The sequence below is a fragment of the Nycticebus coucang genome, chromosome 2 (assembly GCF_027406575.1).
Source record: "Nycticebus coucang isolate mNycCou1 chromosome 2, mNycCou1.pri, whole genome shotgun sequence".
In the NCBI taxonomy this organism is placed as follows: domain Eukaryota; kingdom Metazoa; phylum Chordata; class Mammalia; order Primates; family Lorisidae; genus Nycticebus; species Nycticebus coucang.
The window spans coordinates 146096847-146121243 of record NC_069781.1 but is presented as its reverse complement, the minus strand read 5'-3'; the positions used below and the strand labels follow the sequence as shown (position 1 = coordinate 146121243).

The 24397-nt window shown below is 36.3% G+C and overlaps 1 protein-coding gene across 2 annotated transcripts in view; it reads left to right on the top strand.

The window, feature by feature from the left end:
- Positions 1-24397, top strand: part of ITFG1 (integrin alpha FG-GAP repeat containing 1) — a 302922-nt gene that overhangs the window by 25597 nt on the left and 252928 nt on the right. For both annotated transcript variants that reach the window (XM_053582100.1, XM_053582101.1), the window contains exon 6: positions 15024-15118. In XM_053582100.1, the coding sequence (XP_053438075.1) occupies positions 15024-15118 (95 nt within the window). The remainder of the gene's footprint in view (positions 1-15023; positions 15119-24397) is intronic.

Genomic DNA, 24397 nt, shown 5'->3' with positions numbered 1-24397 from the left:
TTGACCTTTTCAAAAAAGCAACTTTTGGATTTATTGATCTGTCGTATGATCCTTTTGTTTTCAATTTTATTTAATTCTGCTCTAATTTTAGTTATTTTTCTTCTGCTGGGTCTGGGGTTGGAATATTCTTCCTTTTACAGTTGCTTAATATGTCCCATTAACGTTGTTGACTTCCTTTCTTTCTGTTCTTTTGAGGAAGGCTTGCAATGCTATAAATTTCTCTCTTCGGACTGCCTTTGTGGTATCCCAGAGGTTGTGGTAATTTGTGTCTCCATTATTGTTTTGTTCCAAAAATTTGGCAATTTCCTTCTTAATCTCATCTATGATCCAGCTATCATTTAGCATGAGGTTATTTAGTTTCCATGTCTTTGTATGAGTATGCAGATTCCTATTATGGAGTTCAAGTTTTATTCCATGATGGTCCGAGAAAATACAAGGAATAATTTCTATTCTTTTAAATTTGGTGAGGTTAGTCTTATGACCTAAGATGTGATCAATTTTGGAGGATGTTTCATGGGCTGAGAAGAATGTGTATTCAGTTTTGTTAGGATGAACGTTCTGCAGATGTCTGCTAAATCCAAATGTTGGATGGTTAAGTTTACCTCTATAATTTCATTGGTTAGTTTCTGCTAAAGGGGTGTTAAAGTCTCTGACTATTATGGTGCTAGAGGAAGTCAAGTTGCTCATGTCAGAGTCTCTCTTATAAATTGAGGTGCATTCTGGTTGGGCGCATAAATGTTCATAATTGAAAAGTCATGATGAGTGTTACCCTTAACAAATATGAAGTGTTTATCTTTATCTTTCCTTACTTTTGTTCGTTTAAAGCCTGTGAATAAAAGTGCGACACCTAATTTTTCTGATTTCCATTTCTCTGAATTGTACATGACTATTGCTTTACCCTGAGTCTTATGTTTATCTTTTCAGGTAAGTTGAGATTCTTGTATGCAGCTGATATCTGGCCTGAGTTTTTGTATCCAGACAGCCAACCTGTGCCTCTTCAGAGGACAATTTAAGCCATTCACATTAATTGAGAGTATTGATAAGCCTGGTAGTATTTTGGGTATCAAGTTTTTCAAAAGTCTAGTGGACATTTTTAATCCTTTCACCGCTGTGGAAGTTGGAGTTTGATCAAAAGTTTCTGAGTGAGTTTACTTCAGTGGTAGAGCATTGTGCTTATCATTGTGGAGGATGGGTCTGAGAATATCTTGGAGAGCTTGTTTAGTTATGGCAAATTTCTTCAATGTGTAAATGTCATTAAAGTATTTAATTTCTTCATCATAAATGAAACTCACTTTAACTTGATATAGGATCCTGGGTTGAAAGTCATTTTGTTTTAGGAGGTTAAAAATTAATGAACATTCTCTTCTAGCTTGAAAAGTTTCAGCAGAGAGATCTGCAGTCATCCTAATATTCTTCCCCTTGTAGATTATGGTTTTCTTACGTCTGGCTGCTTGCAGAATTCTCTCCTTCATATTAACATTGGCGAATTTAATTATTATGTGCCTAGGAGATATTTTATTTAGATTGAGTCAGGCTGGGGTTCTGAAAGTCTGCTATTTGAATTTCAGAATCTCTTGCCATGTTTGGGAAGTTCTCCCCTATTATCTTTTGTAGTAGAGCATCTGGGCCTTTCAAAGCAATCTCTTCTCCTTTAGGGATTCCTACAAGCAAATGTTTGCTCTTTCAGAATGGTCTCACAATTCTCTCAGGGAATGGTCTGTTTTTGCTCTCCACTTCTCTTCCTCTTTGAGCATTTGGGAGTGTTCTAAAGCTTTGTCTTCAATGTCAGAGATCCTTTCTTCTCCCTGCTCCATTCTGTTTCTGAGAGATTCTACTGTATTTCTCAGATCTTAGAGGACTGCAAGTTCTTGTCTCAATATGTCAACATCTTTGGTGATTTTGTCTTTGAATTCATTGAATTCTTGAGACAACTTTTGAATTGCTCCTTGAAATTCTAATTCCATCCTTACCTCCATTCTTTTTATCTTATTTGCCATCCAAATTCTGAACTTGGTTTATGATGTCTCATCCATTTGTTTATCAATGTGATCATTTGGTGTGTCTGTGTTTTGTCATTCATTGGGGGAATTGATGTACTCTCATTATTCATGTTGCCAGTTTTTCTGCTGATTCTGCCCCATGATTATTTTTCAGTTTGGCTAGATGTGCAGGTAACGTGAAATTAGATTAGGGGCTCCTGGAGTTGTGGTTAACTAGCCCTTTGCCAAGGATCTGGGACTGGTGACTGTAGCTTTTTCCCCTACAGCTTTGCAAAGGACCCGTACAGTATTACAGTCTAGGGCTCTGGGGACCTGCTTGGTGTGGTGTGGTTAGGTGTGTCTGTCTTGTATTCAGCTTGTCTTTGTCCGGTCCTAGTGGATCAGTGACTCTGAGTGGAAGTCTCAGCTGTGGAGAATTACCAGTACATAAGACACCCGCACCCTCCACCCCCCCAACAACAATTGGAAGAGGAAAATCAGCCCTTCCCGTTACAGGAGGGTCCTTGTGTGATTGACTCAAGTCATGAGTTCCAAACCAATTGACACAGTCAGTACCAATTCTCAAGTGGGAAAGATAGCAGAAGTCCACTGGCTGCTCAAATGTAGCTTGCTGTGGTGCTCTTTGGAGTCAGAAAGGTGTGCTGAGTAGCAGAGTTCGACCAGGGGGCTGGTGGCTGGTGTCTCTTTCCCCACCTTGCACCTCTTTCACACCAGTTACTGGTAACCCCACAGGGGTGTGGTCCTTCTCCCTTCAATAAGTAGATGTGCCAGTGCTTTGCATCTGCTAGAGTCAAAGGAAATTCCATGCTCCCTCTGCCCAGCCACCACCCTTTGCCACCAGCCAGATGGGGGAGCTGAGGCCTGCCTGCCTTGGGTACTCAATGGCAACTGTGGGGTGTTCCACTTGGCTCAGTCCAAACCTGAGGATAACAAGTCAGCAAATGATTTTCTCCCTCAGCCACCACACCTTTGCCCCAGCCACTCTGCAACACTGTTATCCCTATGGGGCAAGGTCTGGCTTCTTCTGGCAGTCTTCAGAGTTGGGGAGGTGTCTCTGCAATATTAGACCCTGGCAGGATCACTCTACTATTGCTGAATCTTCGTGGGAAGTGTCCCTGCCCAGCTCCCAGGCAGCATCCATGACCAGGGAGGTAGCTGTAGCAGTGGCTCCTTTATTTCTATTTTTATATTCTTCAATGATTCTCTACTTTTGCTACAATATTCTGCCCCTTTTATTGTTTCTTTCCTTTCTAGCTCTCTCCTTTTCTCTTTTTGTAAAAATTTTTCTATTTCTTTATCTTTTTGTAAAGATAAAGAAATAGAATGTCTGAAACAAGTAAGATATATCCCCATTTTTATGTGTTATATAATTTTATTTTCAATTTTTATATGCATATGTTCTTATTTTATCTGTTTTTCTGACCTGTTTTCTTCTTTACCAAGTTATATTCGACTTATAGGATAGAACCTCACTCTGAGGCATGGATTCGGGTGCCAGAGCATTGGCCTCGTTCAAGGAGACCTTAATCTCCTGGTCTAAGGGGTCCTTCTACTTTGGCCTTTGGAAGGACCTGATTGGTACATCCCCACTGTGACATAGTGCTATTTATTTTTCTTCACTAATTGATGGATGTGGGGTCTTGTTTTTGTTCAGGTTGGTCAGGAGCTACTGATGTCATGCGAATCACTGAACCAGCGCCACAGAGGCCAGGAATTGTGGGTGTGGGTTTAAGCACCCTGCTGAACACCATTATTTCTCCTATCTCTCTGTTTTTGTTCTTCTCTTCTTTTTGTCAATCCTTCCTTTTACTCTTCCTTTTCCTTTTATCTTTTTCTATCTTTTCCCTCTACTTGCTCTTCACTCTTCCTTTTGTTTTTATACCAAAAGGACATTTCAAAACGTAATCACAGAGATAAGGTAATGATAGGGAAGGAGAACACGAAAGGGAAACATAAGGGAAGGAAGAGGACAAGAAAATAACACTGGTTAGGATACAAAAATCCTGGCAACATGAAAAACTAAAACAGAGCAACCTCTCAAGTGACCATGATGTAGCTACTGCAGAGGATTCCACCTGTAAAGAAATGTTAGAAATGATAGAAAGGGAATTTAAAATATGGACAGTAGAAACAGTGCTGGAGGGTGGCACCTGTGGCTCAGTGGGTAGGGCACTGGCCCCCCAGCCTTGGCCAAACTGCAACAAAAAATAGCCAGGCATTGTGGCGGATGCCTCTAGTCCCAGCTACTCGGGAGGCTGAGGCAAGAGAATTACCTAAGCCCATGAGCTGGAGGTTTCTGTGACCTGTGATAACTCAGCACTGCACTCAGGGTGACAAAGTGGAACTCTGTCTCTAATTAAAAAAAAAAAATAAAGAAAGCAACAGTGGAGGAAATTGCTGGGAAAGTGGAAAATAAAAAGGAAATCCATAAATAGAACCAAATAAGGGATGAAAGATATGAAGAAATAGAAAGTGTACATCACAGCTTAAGGAATTAAAGGAGTCAATCAGGGAACTTAAAGATCCATTAGAAACTATCAATAACAGATTACACCATGAGAAGATAGAATCTCAGAGCTAGAGGATAAAGCTTATGAGCTATGACAGGCAGTTAATGAAACAGAAAAGGATAGAGAGAAAGCAAAATGTTCACTCAGAGAATTATGGAACTTCATGAAGTGTTCAAACATATGAATTATAAGTATTCGAGAAGGGGAAGAACGCCTCGAGGAATGGAAGCCCTACTGGAGGATATCATGAATGAAAATGCCCCAAGTATCACCCAAGATTCCGACACACTCCTTTCAGTGAGATATTGAATCCCAGAGCTTCTCCAACACACATTGTTATGTACCTGTCCAAAGTCAAGACCAAAGAGAAAATTCTGCAAGCTGCCAGGAGTAAGCACCAGTTGACTTACAGGGACAGATCCATGAGGATGACAGTGGACTTCTCATCTGAAACTTCTCAAGCCAGAAAGGAGTGGTCCTCTACCTTTAAGCTTCTGAAACAAAACAATTTTCAGCCCAGAATTCTGTATCCTGCTAAGCTAAGCTTTAAAAATAATGAAAAAGTCAGTATGCAAACATTGAGGACTTTTGCCATAAGACCAGCTCTGCAGGAAATACTTAGACCTGTTGTTCACACTGACCATCACAATGGACCACCAGCAAAGTAAACACCCAGAAACTAAAGGATAAAACTTAGCTTCCTCAGTGACACGAAGGATCAGACTATGCAATGCAGTTTCACAAAATAAGATGAGTAGAACTCCACCATACTTATCACTTTGCTCAATAATGTAAATTGTTTGAATTTCCCACTGTAGAGGCACAGGCTGGCTGACTGAATAAAAAGGCAGAAGCCTTCCATATGCTGTCTCCAGGAAATACACCTATCCTTGAAGGATAAAACAAGACTTGGGGTTAATGGATGGAAAATAATATTTCAGGCTAATGGAAATCAGAAGAAAGGAGGGATCTCAATCTTATTCTCAGATACAAGTGGATTTAAAGCAACTAAACTCAAAGGCAAAGATGCACACTTCATACTGTTCAATGGATCAATAAAATGAGTACAATTCCATTCTTAATACTTATGCACACAACTTAAATGCTCCCAGATTTATGAAACTGAGCTTAATCAGTCTGAGCAATATGATATCTCTATTTTTTTTTTTTTTTTTTTTCTGTTGAGACACAGTTCTACCCTATGCCCTGGGCAGAGGGCGGTGGCGTCGTAGCTCACTGCGACCTCAGACTCTGGCTGTGGGCATCCTGCTGCCTCAGCCTCCAAAGCCACTGGGATTACAGATGCTCGCTGCGGCGCCCAGCTGGGTTTTTCCATTTTTTTCATGAGTTGGGGTCTCACTCTTGCTCAGACAAGTCTTGAACTCCTGAGCTCAAGCAATCCTCCCACCTCAGCCTCCCACAGTGCTGGGATTACAGGCGTGAGCCACCGCACCCGGCACAATATGATATCTTATATATAATAGATAGGGACTCTGACAACCTTCTTAGAGCTGGTCAGAGGCTCCAAATAGAAAATTAGAAAAGATACAAAGGACTTGGACACAACCCTAGCACAAATGGGCTTACTACACATATACAGAGCTTACTACACATATACAGAGCACACCATCCCATAGGTAAGGAATATACATTCTTTCAGTCAGCCCATGGAACACTGTCCAAAATAGATCATACTCTAGGTTATAAATCAAACCTCAACAGTATTAAAATAATTGAAAATATATCTTGTATCTTCTCAGAATACAATGCAATAAAGGTAGAACTCCAAAAATTTTCATCCCCACACATAGCCATGGAAGTTAAAAAACCATATGCTAAATGACAGTTGAGTCAAGGAGGAGATGAAGGAAGAAATCATTAACTTTCTCAAACATAACAATAGTTCAAACATTAGTTACCAAAAGCAGTCCTAGGAGTGAAATATATCGCATTAGATGCCTACATCCAAAAAGAAAAGGAAAACACATCAACAACCTAATGAATCATCTTAAAGAAATACAAATGGAATTTCTAATCCTAGCAGAAGAAAAGAAATGACCAAAATTAAGTCACAAGTAAATGAAATTGAAAACAAAAACATTCAGAATATTAATGAAACAAAAAGTTGTTTCTTCAAAAAGATAAACTAAATTGATAAACCATTGGCCAGACTAAACAGAAAAATAAAATCTCTGATAACCTCAATCAGAAATGAAGAAAGGGAAATAACAACTGATACCACAGAGATACAAGAGATTATCTTGGAATACTACAAAAAAAATCCATTCCTAGAAATTTGACAATGTGGAGGAAGTGGACAAATATCTAGCTGGAATCTCACTATCTCCCTAGACTTAACGAAGAAGAAATCATTATCTTAAACAGATCAATATCAAGCACTAAGATTGCAGAAACAATTAAAAGCTTTCAACAGTAAAAGCACTGAACAAGATGGCTTCAACCTTCAAAGATGATTTTGTACATCTATTACAGAACCTATTCCAAAACATTGAGAAGGAAACTTCTCCAACACGTTCTATGAAGCAAACATCACTCTGGTTCCAAAACCAGGAAAGGACCCAACTAAAATGGAGAACCAAAGACCAATTTCACTAAAATACATCAAGCAAAAATACTCAAAAAATCTGACCTAATACATTGCAGCTACACATTAAAAAAATTATACATCAGGATCAAGTAGGCTTCATCCCAGGGATTCAGGCTTCTTTAACATGGGCAAATTCATAAGTGATTCAGGCCTTAGATTTAGATCTTTTATCCATCTTGAATCAATTTTTGTGAGTGGAAAAAGGTATGGGTCCAGTTTTGGTCTTTTACACGTGGATTTATTGAATCCACCATTTATTGAACAGGGATTCTTTCTCCCAGTTAGGGTTCTTGTATGATTTATCAAAGATCAGGTGCTGTAAAATTTTATTTTTATCTCATGATGTTCTATTCAATTCCAGATGTCTGTGTCTCTGTTTTTGCACCGATACCATGCTGTTTTGATCACAATGGCCTTGTAGTACAGCCTAAAGTCTGGTAGGCTAATGCCCCCGGCCTTGCTTTTATTACTACAGACCAATTTCACTAATGAATAGATGCAAAAATTCTCAATAAAATCCTAGCCAATAGATTACAGCTTATTTAAAAAGTCATACATCACAATCAAGTAGGTTTCATTCCAGGGATGCAAGGCTCATTTAACATACACAAAACTTAATCCACCATATCAATAGAAATAAAAACAATTACCATAGATTCTCAATAGATGCAGAAAAAGCATTTGACACGTTTCAGCATCCTTTTTTAATGAACACTTAAGATAATAGGCATAGGTGGCACATTTCTTAACTGATTGATGCCATCTGTGACAAACCCACAGCTAATATCATACTGTATAGTAAAACTGAAAGCTTTTCCACTTAGAATTGAAACCAGATATGGATATCCTCCATCGCACTACTATTCAATATAGTTCTGTAAGTTCTAGCCAACTAGGTCAGGATAGCTCTAGTTTCTACCTAGTTTAGGGTAGGAAAGGGTATAATAGGCATCCAGATGGGAGCAGAGGAGTTCATACTCTCACTCTTGCTGATGGTATGATCTTATACTTAGAAAACCCCACAGAATCAACCACAAAACAAGTGATCAAGAAATACAGTAACATCTTAGGGTATAAAATCAATGTCCATAAATGAGGAGCCTTTGTATATACGAGTAACAACCAAGTTAGAAGGAAATCAAGGACAATTCCCTTTACAGTAGCTTCAGAGAAAATGAAATACTTCAGAACTAAATATTTGGAAACTAAGAAAAGAGGTAAAGGAACTTTACCAAGAGAATTATGAAACCCTATGAATGGAGTAGCAGAAGATACTAACAAATGGAAGAACATACCATGCTCTTGGCCGGGAACAATCTTAAACATTGTTAAAATGTCTAGTCTACCCAACACAATCTACAGATTCAGTGCAATCCCCGTTAAAATATCAACACATCCTTGGAAGAACCTGAAAAAAATAGTGTTTCGTTTTGTATAGAACCATAAAAAATCCCGTATAGCCAAGCTTTGCTTTGTAATAAAAACAAAGCCAGAGGCATCACCGTACCAGACTTTTGGCTATATTACAAGTCCCCATTGATCAAAACAGCATGATACTGGCATTAAAATAGAGACATAGAGATATGGAACTGAAAACCAAGAAATGAAATCAATCTCTTACAGCCATCTGATCTTTGATAAACCAAACAAAAGCATAAAAGTGGGGAAGAAAATTCCTATTCAACAAATGGTGCTGGGAGAACTGGAGAACCACGTGTAAAAGACTGAATTTGGACCCATACCTTTAACCACTTAAAAAATTTGACTCAAAATGGAAAAAAGATCTAAATCTAAGATGTGAAATGATAAAAGTCGTAGAAGAAAGTGTGGGAGAACCTCTTGAGGATGTCAGCTTGAAGAAAGATTTTGTGAAGACTATTTCAGCAACAATTGCAGTAACAACAAAAATAAATGGGACTTAATTAAGGGGAATAGCTGCACAGTTACGGGATACAACAAGTAAAACAAAAAGACAATCTTCAGAATGGGAAAAGATATTTGCATCTCACAAATATCTGACAAAGGGTTAATAAGTAGAGTCTACAGAGAACTCAAATTAAGCAACAAAAAAAGAGCAAACAATCCCCATCTACCACTGGGCAAGTGACATGAAAAGAACCTTTTCCGATGAAGATAGATGAATGTCTAACAAACATCTGAAAAAATGCTCATCATCTCTAATCATCAGATAAGTGCAAATCAAAACCACCCTGAGATATCACCTATCTCCAGTGAGAATAACCCATATCATAATCTCTCAAAGCTGCAGATGCTGGTGTGGATGTGGAGAGAAGCAAACATTTTACACTGTTGGTAGGACTGCAAATTAATACAGCCTCTTTAGAAGGAAGTATGGAGAATCCTCCAAGAACTCAAATTAGACTTCCATTTGATCCCACAATCCCACTACTACCCATCTGCCCATAAGAAAAAAAAAATCATATCCTAAGGACAATTGCACTAGATTGTTTATTGCAACTCAATTTACAATCACCCAAATTTGGAAACAACCTAAGTGCCCACCAACCCAGGAATGGATTAACAAGCTGTGGTTTTGTATACCATGGCATACTATTCAGTCATTAAAAAAGATGGAAACTTTACATCTTTCGTATTAACCTGGATGTAGTTGAAACACATTCTACTTAGTAAAGTGTCGTAAGAATAGAGAAGGAATAATCTAATGTAGTCAATACTTATGTGAAGCCAGTACATATCTATGTAAGAAAAACACTTAATTCAATGTGGGGTCAGAGGAACGAGGGAGCTAGGGGAGGGGAGGAGGGAGGAGGATGGCTGAATTGGACCATCTTAGACCAAGTGGGACCCTGAGGAGGAGGTCGCACTTAAAGGGCACAATGTTAGGGTATATAGTCCACCTCTTAGGGGTTGGGCACAATTATTAGCGGGACTCTACCTAACAAATGCAAAATTGTATCCTAATTTTTTTGTACCCTTGAATTAACCTGAAACAAAATAAGCAAATAAATAAATAAAATTATAATACTACCTGAGAAAAAGATAATTGGTATAGCTAAAAGTTATTTGATAAATCTTGGTAATGCCTTTGAAATACTTATAAAAAATTGAGGAAGTACGTGGCTCTAATGAATGGGTTTTGTAAAATTTTGCAAGTCAGAGTCTTTCAGTTCTTTGCTTTTAGCACTTAAAGGAAGATCTAATCGAGCACTAAACATTATTTCTGATGATAGATAGCTGATTTTTGATGTATGACTACAGAGGAGTTAAAGAATTGAGAATCATTTCTGTAATGAAACTCCTTTCATTCCAATCTACCTATTTATGTGAGTAAGATTTCTTAGTGTGTGGATCTATAAAAAATCAAAAATAAAATTAGACTTTATATTGAATTGTACCTAGTTCTAGCAAAGACATTATTTTAATTGGAAATAAACTAAAATATTTTAAAGCTTTGTACATTCCTTTTAAGATGCATGTCTAATAGAATTTTCCCTTTCGCTTAATTAGTTATCATTTAGTTTGTTTTGTCAACATTTGTATGCTAACAGTTAAAATAATTCAAACTTAGAGATTTTTAAACGCAGAGATCCATGAACAAACCAATTAAATACCAATTCTATTCTATAGACCAGATTGTAGACATATTTTTTGTTTGGAGAATTAAGCAAGAGTCATCACTAAAAAGACTTCAGGTACAAAAACATTACACATCATGATAGAGTTCTGTAAAAAATGAAATGGCAAAGCGAGTTCAAGGATGAAAGGTGGGAAAGATGTATAGTTTCTGAATATTAAAGAAGACCTCCCTCGTGTGGGGTTTCTTTTTTATTTTTTTGTGGATGATGATGGATTCATACTGTACTTATATTCCAGTAGGTATATTTTTACAGTTTTATTTCAAATTTTAAGTTAATTCTAACAGATCCAAAAATTATTTATTTTGCTTTTTTTAAGGTGATAAAAAATTTTATGTATTTTCATAGAAATTTAATGTTAAGTTATATATATGTTTGAAAAATTCCTGTAGAGCATATCTGAGCAAAAATGTTTGAAGACCACTGGATTAAAGAAGTACACAGCTTGGAGAAGTAGATTTTTCTTCATGCCAGACCCATCTCCTAGTAAAATGCTTCTACCTGGATATCTTAAATAGGAATAATTAGATATAAGCTGTTTGTTGTAAAGTGGGTGGATTAAGAGTCTTTTCAAAGAACAGTTACCATAGGCAACTAAAAGCTACACCTGACATTTATTACATTTAAATTCATCCCTTGATAAATGTTGTTCTTTGAGATTAAGGGTGGTGATGCCCACAAATTAGAACACTTTGACATAATTTAGTTTCCTGTGCAGGAAGAGCGAATAATTGAAATTTTCTACAGAGGTCAAAAAATGTCCCTGAATAGCCTCCCTGTGGATTGGAACGCCTGCGTTGTCATCTCTGCTGTTTCTTCCTTTATCAATCAGAGCATTTTATATTAATGACCTTAGCTTTCAAATGGAGTTGGAAACATATATGTGAGGATTATAATTTTATATGAGTTTACTGCTTAAAAAATATGATATCGGTTTTTTATTGCTAAAAAACTATGATGTATACAAAGAGCAACTTTAAAGGTAGAAGGAAAAGTGAATTTTATTTTGAATGATAAACTTTTAAACACTTTAATTCTGATAGATACCTGCAAATGTGTTCAGTTGTCAAACATCTTAAAATGGACCACAAAAAGAAACAACAGCTCTTTTATTCTCCCTCCACCTTTGGTAAACATCAGAATGGTAAATAGACACCATATGAAATAAATTCTAAGGCATCTACTGACTTCTAAGATGTGAATATAGAATAGCAGATGACAGACAAGTGTAAAACTTAAACTACTATGAAGAACTAGAATACTGATTTCAAATGCCTAAGAAAGCAAGATTATAATCAACATGTCATTCGGAGTTCCAAATTCAAATGTATATAAGGGGCCAAAAAGGATATCAGAGTGAGTGAAGCAGTTTGGGAAGATGAAGACTTTGGCTGCCTACAAGAGCTAGCTTTGTCTGAACAGGACAGGTTGCCAATCTTCTGATGTTTCAAAAAAAGCTGGAAATCACACGTTTTATTGAAATCTGACTTTAAAGGAAGATGTAGGTCAAATGAAACACATCTTCATGCTGAATTTGGCCCACGCTCTTTCTCTTTGACTTTTGCTTTATCACTGTTCTAAATTCTTCCTTTGAAACGTACATTTGGGGGCCAGATCCAGTGCTCACGCCTATAATCCCAGTGCTTGGGAGGCAGAGGCAGGTGAATTGCTTGAGCTCAGGATTTCGAGACCAGCTTGAGCAAGAGTGAGACTCCCATCTCTATAAAATAGCCAGGCGTTGTGGCAGGTGCCTGTAGTCCCAGCTGAGACAAGAGACTTGCTTGAACCCAAGAGTTTGAGGTTGCTGTGAGCTGTGACATCAAAGCACTCTACAGAGGTCAACAAAGTGAGACTCTGTCTTAAAAGAAAAAAAAGAATTTGGCTAAATAGCTCCTCAGATAAAATGTCACAAGTTCAAGTGTTTCAGGATTCTAGCTGTCCCTTATTTCAAGGTAAACCTATTAAAAATTTTATAGGGAATTAGATCAATAACTGCTTAGGTTGTAATTAAAAACAGAGCCACATGATCAGCCTCATTGAATTCAACCCTATTAAAAGATCATGCTTTTAATTCATTCTTGGCATATCACAAAATTTGTTTGGAATATTAGGAAAGTCATCTGAAATGACTTTGGGTTAAATTTATCAGAGAGTCTTTAGCCCAAGTCTGATATTTTTTTAGTAATCAAGCCTTAGAAATTATACAATTGATATATAAATGGTCTGTCTTAAAATAAATTGATCATCTTAAAATTGGACTTACTTGGAGTTGTTCTAAAGTTGTTCTCCAGTCTTGTGTAGTATGAAAGAATCAAATGAATTGTTTGGTATGAATTACACCAAATGCTGAATGTAATTTCTAATCATTTTAATATTTTCTTTTTTTTTTTTTTGAGACAGAGCTCACAGCAACCAACAGCTCTTGGGCTTAAGCAATTCTCTTGTCTCAGCCTCCCAAGTAGCTGGGACTATAGGCGCCCGCCACAATGCCCGGCTATTTTTTTGTTGCAGTTGTTATTGTTGTTTAGCTGGCCCAGGCTGGATTTGAACCTGCGACCTTCAGTGTATGTGGCTGGCACCGTAACCACTGTGCTATGTGCCGAGCCTATTTTTAATATTTTCTTACAACCATGATCTTATACATGTGTATCATGGAGTTTTGGTGAAAATAATAAAATTAGTTTATGTGAATACTGCTTGATTTTAATTTTACTTTCTTGTCTAGGTTAAAGTGTATATAAGCCCAATGAGTATAAAATATGAATAGGTTTATTGGGAAGAGGTTGCAATTTATAGAACTTACTCTTGAGTAGAAAACTTTTTTTCCCGATGAATGCTTATCCTTTTTCTTAGAGTCCACCTGCCAGTGACAAATTAGTCCATTGTGTATCTCTGATTTCCATAGACATCAAAACCAAACCCACAACGGTAAACCTGGTTGCTCTCCAGTCAGTAGGGTATTGTGTTAAGTTGTGTTTAAATAGTTTTAAATTGCTGTTTGGAGATGGCATATCTATAGTTCCCTATCAGACTGGAATGTAATACTGTGAGAAAGACAGAAAATTCTACTGAATTAGAGAGGAATAGGAAATGCTGCTTAGGACTATGATTCCTTCCAACCAGGTATTTGCTGACTATTTCATGGGAGCCAAGTATTGGGTTGGCATTGTAGAAATAAACGCCAAGGAGTAGGGTTTCTGGAGAAGATTTACAGCTCAAAGAGGAAGCTCCTGAAATAACACAGACTGGGAGAAATAATGACAAATTATAATGAATAAAGGTCTAGTATCCAAAGTATATAAAGAACTCTTACAGCTCAAAAATGAAGCAATAAATAATATACTTTAAAGATGAGTAAAGGATTTAAGTAGACATTTCTCCATAGAAGACATACAAATAACCAATAAACACGTGAAAACATGTTCAGTATCTTTAGTCATCAGAAAAATACAAATTAAACCACAATTAAATTCTACATCACACCCTCTAGGATGCCTGTTAAAATAAATGGACAAAAATAAGTTTTGGCGAAGATATGGAGATACTGAAATCCTCCTGTATTGCTGGTGGACTGTAACATGATCAAGTTGTTTCGTAAAACTATTTGACAGTTTCTCAGTGAAACTACCGGTATGCTTACCTTATGATCCAGTAATTCCATGCGAAGGTGTTGACCTAAAAATTGAAAACAGTTGTCCAAATAAAAACTTGTACAGAAATGTTCATAGTAGCCAAAGAGTAGAAACAAGCCAAGTGCCTTTCCATAGATGAATGGATAGGTAAAATGCATAGCTATATAGTGGAATGTCATTCTAGCATATAAAGGACGCAAGGACTAATCATGCTTCAACATGGATGAACTTGGAAATGTTCTAAATGAACAAATCTAGACACTAAAGTCCACCTGTTGTATGATTGCATGTATATGAAATAAATAGAAAAATGGATATAGGAACAGAAAGCAGAGTAGGGGTTACCAGGGACTAGAAGGAGGGAAATGAGACGTGACTAACGAGTACAGAGGGTTTTTTTTTTTTGTTTGTTTGTTTTCGGTATTGAAAATGTTTTGGATTTAAGTAGAAGTGATAATTGTACTCTATGAGCATTCTAAAAAACAGTGACTTATATACTTTAAAAGAATGAACAGTGACTTGTATACTTCAAAAATGAATGTAAAATATAGCAATAAAAGTTTTTAAAATGTTTAACATACACTTTTTTTCTTTTTTAAAACTATATTTATTTGATGTTTATCTTTTTACAAGTATTTTTATTTAATTGTTTTTAGGAATTTATCATGGCATCCTGCACTGACCACCACAAATAAAATGCGGATTCCACATTCTCATGCATTTATTGATCTGACTGAAGATTTCACTGCAGGTGAGTTGCACTTAAATGTGGAGTATGTTTTGACCACCAACGAATTAATGAAATTTTATTTACTTTCTACTTAGTATTCATTTGTAAATGAACTGAATTTTTAAATGAAGCTGTTAAAAGGATATAAGAAAGTGATATTGGAAACATGGAAAAAGTACTGACTATAATAAGTTTTAAGTTGTTTTTGACTTTTGTTAATATTCATTTCTAAATTCTCCACTGTTTATGAACTCATAATACAGACACATGTTGCCTAATGTATCTCTACCTTTTGATTTAAAAATCCTTAACAAATGTAATGAATTTAATTATAAGAAAAATATTTAGCTTAGGTATGAAAAGAATTTATTTATTTTTTTAAGTGTTCCAGTGATCTGGCAGGTGCTAGAAATGTATCGCCTGTGATTTTCATTGTCTTATCGTAATTGTGGGTTTGATAAATGAAACTTTAGTTATAAACCATGATAGCCATTTCAGAACAGTTACTCCATCAATTTTTTCTCCATAATTTGTATCATTTTATCTACCCCATGATGAGTCATAGAGTACAGAGCTTTTATTTTTTTTTTTTCAGTTATTTTTTATTTCAGGTTAGTGTAAGGGTGCATACGATTAGGTTATATTATTTGTGTTTGTTAAGGGGAGCCCAAGTTGTAGCTGAGTCCTGGTGTGCTGTGTAGCCCTGCATTGTACTGTAGGTGAAAGCTTATCAAAAAACCTCCTCCCACATTATGAAACTCGATTGTGTTTTTCTCTGGTGTGAGTGTGTGGTTGTTTACTAGTTTCATAATAGTATTGAATACGTTGGATGCTTGTTTATCTATTCTTGTGATACTTAGGCAGATGTTCTCTAAATTCTTCCAGGTAATTACAAAGATGTAAAGTCTCTGTCTTTCTATATGGCTGGATAATAATGGTCCATGGTCCACATATACCCCAGTTTACATTGGAACTTGGGTTGTTTCTACATCTTGGCAATTGCAAATCAAACTGCTATAAACATTTGGGTGCAAATGTCCTCATGGTAAAATGATTTCTTTTCTTCTGGGTAGATATCTACTAATGGGATTGCAGGGTCAAGTGGGAGGTCTACTTCATAGTTTTTTGAGGATTCTCCATGCTTCTTTTCAAAAGGGCTGTACTAGTTTGCAATCCTGCCAATGCTGCTTAAGCGTAGCCCTCTCTGCATCTGTGCCAGCATCTGCAGCTTTGGAACCTAGATGTGTGGGCTCTCCTCATTGTTGTTAGGTGATATCTAAAAGTGGTTTTGATTTGTATTTCGCTGATGGTTAAGGACGATGAGTATGTTTGCTGTCCTTCAGTCTTCTTGGGAAAAGGTTCTGTTCATGTCACTTGCCAATTGATTGATGGGCTTGTTTGCTCTTTTCATGTTGATTTGCTTGAGGTCTTTGTATATTCTGGTCATTAGTCCTTTGTCCAATTATGAAAAGAATTTCAAAGGCTTTTAAGACTTGTTATGGAAAATTTTAAACGTAGAAAACTTGACAGAATAGTATAATAAATACATATTTAATCATCCCCTACCTTCAATAATTTCAGTATGTGGACAATCTTGTTTCATTTATAAACCCATCTATAAGTTCCTCCTCCACCAAAATTTTGATAATTTTGAACAAAATTCCAAATATAAAATTTTGTTTGTAAACATTTCAATACATGTCTCTTAATAATAAATAATTACAAATAATCATTTATTATTACATAAATTAAAAATTTATTAAATAATTTTATTTGTAACCACCACAAAGTCATTTTGAAACATAAAAAGAATTAATAATAAATTCTCAATATCTTTGAGTATCTAGTCACTATTCAGAATGCCCCAGGTTTCTCCTACCTGGTTGTGTCAAATCGGGAATTAAACAAGGACCATGCAGATGTAGAATAAAACATTATCTGTGCTTTAGAATTTCTCGAGGTGGATATTTCTGATTGTATCCCCATGATGTTAACATGTTACTCTGTTGCTGTGTTTCCTTCAACCTGTTCTCTAGATTGGGAAGCTTGATCAGAATCTGAGTTCATTTGTGGACCATGGGGTATTAAGGATATTTCCTAGGTGGTGCTGCTTCAGCTCTTTAGGAGACATAATTTCAGTTCTCTTTCTTATAATCTTAAAATTAATCAGTGGATTCGTTTTCCTAATAGTGTGTCATCCACTGTAATCATCTCTAACACTTTTGGCAGCTATTGATAATCATTGTCATGCGCATCATTCAAATAGGAATTACAAAATATCGTGTTGTAAATGTATCACTTCTCTGCATATGATATTAGCTCAAGATTTTATTAAAAAAAGAAAAGGATCTACCATCATCATTTCTTTAGTAAACTGAAGTACAGATGAGACAGGAATGATACAGGCTTGATTTTTTTTTTTCCTGCCTTTGCAACATATTTTGCAGTTTTCAAACACTACCTATCAGATTATGCAATGATAGCTTTATACAATGTACTAATTGCAATTGAATAAAAGAGACCTGTCAACTGCTAAAAGTAATAAAACTTATTTTCTTTAAAAGCATTTCATGATAAAACCTAAATTTTTTTGAGAAATTAGTAATAATATTGTATAATTTTAACTTCTTAGTAATACTGGGTTGACCGATTATGCATTTTACCAGAACATTTTTATTATTAAGATACAAATTACAAAGTTTAAAAAATTTGGATGTTCAATATACTTTGGATTTTACTTATTTAAATAATAAAACCAGACAAATTCAACCTTTTGAAAGTTACCCTAGTAAATTTTTTGTTTTTAAGATTTTAGGTTCTTGAGTGTATGTTTCAGTTAGAAAGAAAAGATTTTACAAAAAGAAAACAGAGGTTCTTTTTAGTGTGGTTTATCTGGTATGCTAAATAATGTGAAATCCACAGTAATAGTGTTGACTACACTGCCATGGAAGTTATCTTAAAAGCTCATTTTTGCAAGGGTACTAGTCAAATCTGTCAAGTGTAGAACATAAATGTCTTAACACAATGACCAAGAAAATGAGGAGAAAGCTATGTTGATTTGTTTTATGTAAGCACTTCAGATTGTGTAAAAAAAAACATTGTACCCGCCCATAGGCATAAAGGTATTCGTGCTCTATGTGTATATGACTTAATAAAAAAAAAGAAAGAAAGAAAGAAAGAAAATTACTGCCCCAGGAAGTAGGCAAAATGTAGGAAGCTACTGTCTTATTACATATTATATTCACATTATAATAAAAACTGGTTTCATAGTATTTGCTCAATAAATAGTTATTGATTGAATTTAAAAAACTCGTTTTTCAAGAAAAGGAAACTATAGTTACAGAAGCATATTTACTATTATCTCATTCCTGTTAATACACACACTCATGCGCACACACAGATGCATGTAAACTTTTTTGGTTTTTGCTATTTCTTTTTCAGAAAAACCTATCTTAATGAGGTTATTGAAATTTACTTAATTTCAGGTGCAGTAGTATTAACCTTTGTTAGACTCCCTTAAACAATATTGGTTTTACATTTTAGTAATTTTTAAAGTATTTATGGGTCTTTTTGTAATTTGTCCTACAGTCAGCAAGATCTACTTATAAAATTTTGTGATGAGGGGCTTTAACATGGCTGATTAAAAGCTCATAGCATTCACCTCCTCCACAGAAAAGGACAGAAACTGCAATTAGATAACACATGGACTAGAGCATCTAAGAGAGAACAGTGAGAAGTGACAGGGAAATTTGAGCCAAAGAAGGAGAGGGAGCTGTTGCAGACCCCCCAGCCAGTGCCTGGGAGGCAGGAGAACCTTCCCAGGGTGCAGAAAAGGTTAGAGAGGCTGGGCGTGGCAGCTCACGCCTCTATCCCAGCACTCTGGGAGGTTGATGCAGGTGGATCGCCTGTGCTCAGGAGTTTGAGACCAGCCTAAGCAAGAGGGAGACCTTGTCTCTATTAAAGATAGAAAAACTAGCTGGGCATCATGGCGGGCCCCTGTAGTCCCAGCTACTCAGGAGGTGAGGCAGGAGGTTCACTGGAGCCCAGGAGTTTGAGGTTTCTGTAAGCTGTGAATTTTTTTTGTTTCTGTGGTGCCTAAATTTTTTATTTTTTTGATTTTTCAGCTTAAAACAGCAGAAAGTTGATTTACTGTATACTTGTTATACTTGTCCATTGCGGTGGCTGATTTTACACACAGCTCTCATAAGTTCCTCAAGGAGAGTTTCTAAAAATGAAATAAAGAAGTATAAACGTTTTGAAGAAGGGGACACATTGCTGTGTTGCCTTGAAGAAAGACTTACCAGAGTGTTAGTCCCACCGTTGCCAGCACTGTGTATTACCTGTTTTGAATTGTTGCTAACTTGATGGGTGGAAAGAGATATTGCATTATTGTTGATAAGCATGTCTCAAATTATTATTGAACTAGGATTTTTTTTTCATACGTGAGTTGACATTGCCTGTGTTTTCCTTTATGGATTGCTGGCTCTTCCTAAATTCTCTACTTTGATTTAAAGTTCTGTTATTGTGACAATCAGGGGAGCTGTACCCACCCACTGGCAATTCTGACTCACATCTGCTGCAGCCTGCCAGATAGTCTTCAGTGATCTGAGTTCTTGAATAGCCCATATCAGCCTGTATCAGCACATTATTCTGACTGTCTTATTCTTTTCAGTAATCCGTCTTAGGAAAATAAAGTCTGGCCCAACCCTCCATGCCCAGCAGCAGTAGCCATTGATTACCTAAAGTAGATTCTGTTACATTCCTTTACTACTACACACAAAAAATCAGTGTTTGCATCTTTTCAGCTTATTTGATAACTAAAGAATAATAGGCATTTGTTTTCAAAAACAAAGAGAAAATATCAGAGTCTGGATTCTTGTTTGACAGTGGAATTCTGGTGTCAGAAGTCCAGTTGAGAGAGAAGATACTCGTAGATAAACAAGAGTATGTGATCCTTGATCACATTCTTGATGATCTTGTGATCTTCACATTCTCGATGATCTTGTGATCTTCACATTCTGAATGATCTTGTGATCTTGTGATCTTCACATTCTCGATGATCTTGTGATCTCCACATTCTCGATGATCTTGTGATCTCCACATTCTCGATGATCTTGTGATCTTCACATTCTTGATGATCTTGTGATCTTGATGATTCTTGATTTGGGAGAATGTGATTCCTGATCCAAATGTATTTGGAGAAATGGGCGGGATACACATGCAGGAGACCATTGTCAAATTGGCCCCAGAGCTGGAGAACACAGGTCAAGGTCAGAGCCTGAAATTTATGGGTCTTCTGCATTGTTGAGGCTATGAACTAGGCTGACCTTTGAAAAATGAACTTATAAAGGTAAAACAGAGATCTGTGAAGTCAATGCTTATTTTGTTTGCTTTTGAATTATTTAAAAGTAATATAATTATGGCAAGACATTGAAACAGTACATTAGTTTATAAAGGAGAGGCAACTACCGTCTTCAGTTTTGTCTTCTTGGAATATGCTCTACAAATAAACACACACTTTCCTTTTTGTCCAAATGGAACTTTTTGGATATTCAGATATGTTAACATACCAGCACATATAGATTGACATTTCTTTTTTAAATAGATTCATGGTGTTTCATTAACAGAAGTAGTATAATTAAATATGCATTTCTTGGTATACATTTGTATATGTCACTTTTCTGCTCTTAGCATTGCTTCATCAAACATTTTTGTACATAAATCTCTATATTGTGCAATCTCTGGTATATTAGATATTCTCAACACTTTAATTAAGGATTGTGTGTGCATTTGTTTCCTTAAACATCTTTTATCATGGAATATTTCAAACATACTAACGAAGATAAAGAATAAACTAGAATTATACACATAGCAAGGAATTACAACATTACTTTTATTCTGGTAAATGTGGCAGTTTTTCTTCAGAGGCTATATCAATTTACATTCCCACAAAATGTATGAAAGTACTTATTCTTGCCAACATTCAATATTTACAGTTGTTTTTTGATATACATATTTATTAATTATGGGTTATTTGAGACAGAGAAATAGATTTAGCATTTCATATTTTCAGTGTTCACATTTTTGTCAGTTTCCTAGGTGGAAAATCAGCCCTCATTTTTATTTGTAATTTTTTTTTTTTTTGAGACAGAGTCTTACTTTGTCACCCTTTGTCGTGGTATCATAGCTCACAGCAATCTCAAACCGTGGGCTCAAGCAATTCTCTTGTCTTAACCTCATGAGTAGCTGGGGCTACAGGCACCCACCACAACACCAGGCTGTTTTTTGGAGACAGGGTCTCACACTTCCTCAGGCTGGTCTTGAACCTTTGAGGTGAGGCAGTCTACCCACCTGCTCGGATTACAGATGTGAGCCACTGTGCCTGGCCTTAAATTTCATGAATTATTAATATTAAATAGCTTTTCTTATGTACAATGGCCATTTACAATTCTTTTTCTTGGAATTATCCATTTATATACTTTGCATGTTTTTCTGTTAGAATATTTTTTTCTTTTAAAAAGTTATTCATCAAGATTCCTGTACCTCAAGGAAATTAGTCCTGCTTTGTGATATGTTATATATATATCTTCAACTTCAATCTTCAACTTCTTATATAACTTTTTACTTTATTTATTTTTATTTATTTATTTTTTTTTATTGTTGGGGATTCATTGAGGGTACAATAAGCCAGTTACACTGATTGCAATTGTTAGGTAAAGTCCCTCTTGCAATCATGTCTTGCCCCCATAAAGTGTGACACACACTAAGGCCCCACCCTCCTCCCTCCATCCCTCTTTCTGCTTCCCCCCCCCATAAACTTAATTGTCATTAAATGTCCTCATATTAAGATTGAGTACATAGGATTCATGCTTCTCCATTTTTGTGATGCTTTACTAAGAATAATGTCTTCCACTTCCATCCAGGTTAATACGAAGGATGTAAAGTCTCCATTTTTTTTAATAGCTGAATAGTATTCCATGGTATACATATACCACAGCTTGTTAATCCATTCCTGGGTTGGTGGGCATTTAGGCTGTTTCCACATTTTGGCAATGGTAAATTGAGCTGCAATAAACAGTCTAGTACAAGTGTCCTTATGATAAAAGGATTTTTTTCCTTCTGGGTAGATGCCCAGTAATGGGATTGCAGGATCGAATGGGAGGTCTAGGTTGAGTGCTTTGAGGTTTCTCCATACTTCCTTCCAGAAAGGTTGTACTAGTTTGCAGTCCCACCAGCAGTGTAAAAGTGTTCCCTTCTCTCCACATCCACGCCAGCATCTGTAGTTTTGAGATTTTGTGATGTGGGCCATTCTCACTGGGGTTAGATGATATCTCAGGGTTGTTTTGATTTGCATTTCTCTAATATATAGAGATGATGAACATTTTTTCATATGTTTGTTAGCCATTCGTCTGTCATCTTTAGAGAAAGTTCTATTCATGTCTCTTGCCCATTGATATAAGGGATTGTTGGCTTTTTTCATGTGGATTAATTTGAGTTCTCTATAGATCCTGGTTATCAAGCTTTTGTCTGATTGAAAATATGCAAATATCCTTTCCCATTCTGTAGGTTGTCTCTTTGCTTTGGTTATTGTGTCCTTAGCTGTACAGAAGCTTTTCAGTTTAATGAAGTCCCATTTGTTTATTTTTGTTGTTGTTGCAATTGCCATGGCAGTCTTCTTCATGAAGTCTTCCCCCAGGCCAATATCTTCCAGTGTTTTTCCTATGCTTTCTTTGAGGATTTTTATTGTTTCACGCCTTAAATTTAAGTCCTTTATCCATCTTGAATCAATTTTTGTGAGTGGGGAAAGGTGTGGGCCAGTTTCAGTCTTTTACATGTAGACATCCAGTTCTCCCAACACCATTTATTGAATAGGGAGTCTTTCCCCCAAGGTAAGTTCTTGTTTGGTTTATCAAAGATTAGGTGGTTGTAAGATGTTAGTTTCATTTCTTGGTGTTCAATTCGATTCCAAGTGTCTATGTCTCTGTTTTTGTGCCAGTACCATGCTGTCTTGAGCACTATGGCTTTGTAGTACAGACTAAAATCTGGTATGCTGATGCCCCCAGCTTTATTTTTGTTACAGAGAACTGCCTTAGCTATACGGGGTTTTTTCCGGTTCCATACAAAACGCAGAATCATTTTTTCCAAATCTTGAAAGTACGATGTAGGTACTTTGATAGGAATGGCATTGAATAGGTAGATTGCTTTGGGAAGTATAGACATTTTAACAATGTTGATTCTTCCCATCCATGAGCATGGTATGTTCTTCCATTTGTTAATATCCTCTGCTATTTCCTTTCTGAGGATTTCATAGTTTTCTTTATAGAGGTCCTTCACCTCCTTCGTTAGGTATATTCCTAGGTATTTCATTTTCTTTGAAACTACGGTGAAGGGAGTTGTGTCCTTAATTAGCTTCTCATCTTGACTGTTATTGGTGTATACAAAGGCTACTGACTTGTGGACATTGATTTTATATCCTGAAACATTACTGTATTTTTTGATGACTTCTAGGAGTCTTGTCGTTGAGTCTTTAGGGTTCTCTAAGTATAAGATCATGTCGTCAGCAAAGAGGGAGAGTTTGACCTCCTCTGCTCCCATTTGGATTCCCTTGATTTCCTTGTCTTGCCTAATTGTATTGGCTAGAACTTCCAGCACTACGTTGAATAGTAAAGGTGACAGAGGACAACCTTGTCTGGTTCCAGTTCTAAGAGGAAAAGCTTTCAGTTTTACTCCATTCAGTAAAATATTGGCTGTGGGTTTGTCATAGATAGCTTCAATCAGTTTTAGAAATGTGCAACCCATGCCTATACTCTTCAGAGTTCTAATTAGAAAAGGATGCTGGATTTTATCAAATGCTTTTTCTGCATCTATTGAGAGGATCATGTGATCTTTATTTTTGCCTCTGTTAATATGGTGGATAACGTTTATAGACTTGCGTATGTTAAACCAGCCTTGCATCCCTGGGATGAAGCCTACTTAATCATGATGAATGACTTTTTTGATGATAAGCTGTAGTCTTTTGGCTAGGATTTTGTTGAGAATTTTTGCGTCTATGTTCATGAGTGAGATTGGTCTGAAATTCTCCTTTTTGTTTGAGTCTTTTCCTGGTTTTGGTATCAGGGTGATGTTTGCTTCATAGAATGTGTTGGGGAAGATTCCTTCTTCCTCAGTTTTTTGGAATAATTTCTGCAGTACAGGATTAAGCTCTTCCTTGAAGGTTTGATAGAATTCTGGAGTGAAGCCATCTGGACCAGGGCATTTTTTAGTTGGAAGCTTTTTTATTGTTTCTTTGATCTCAGTGCT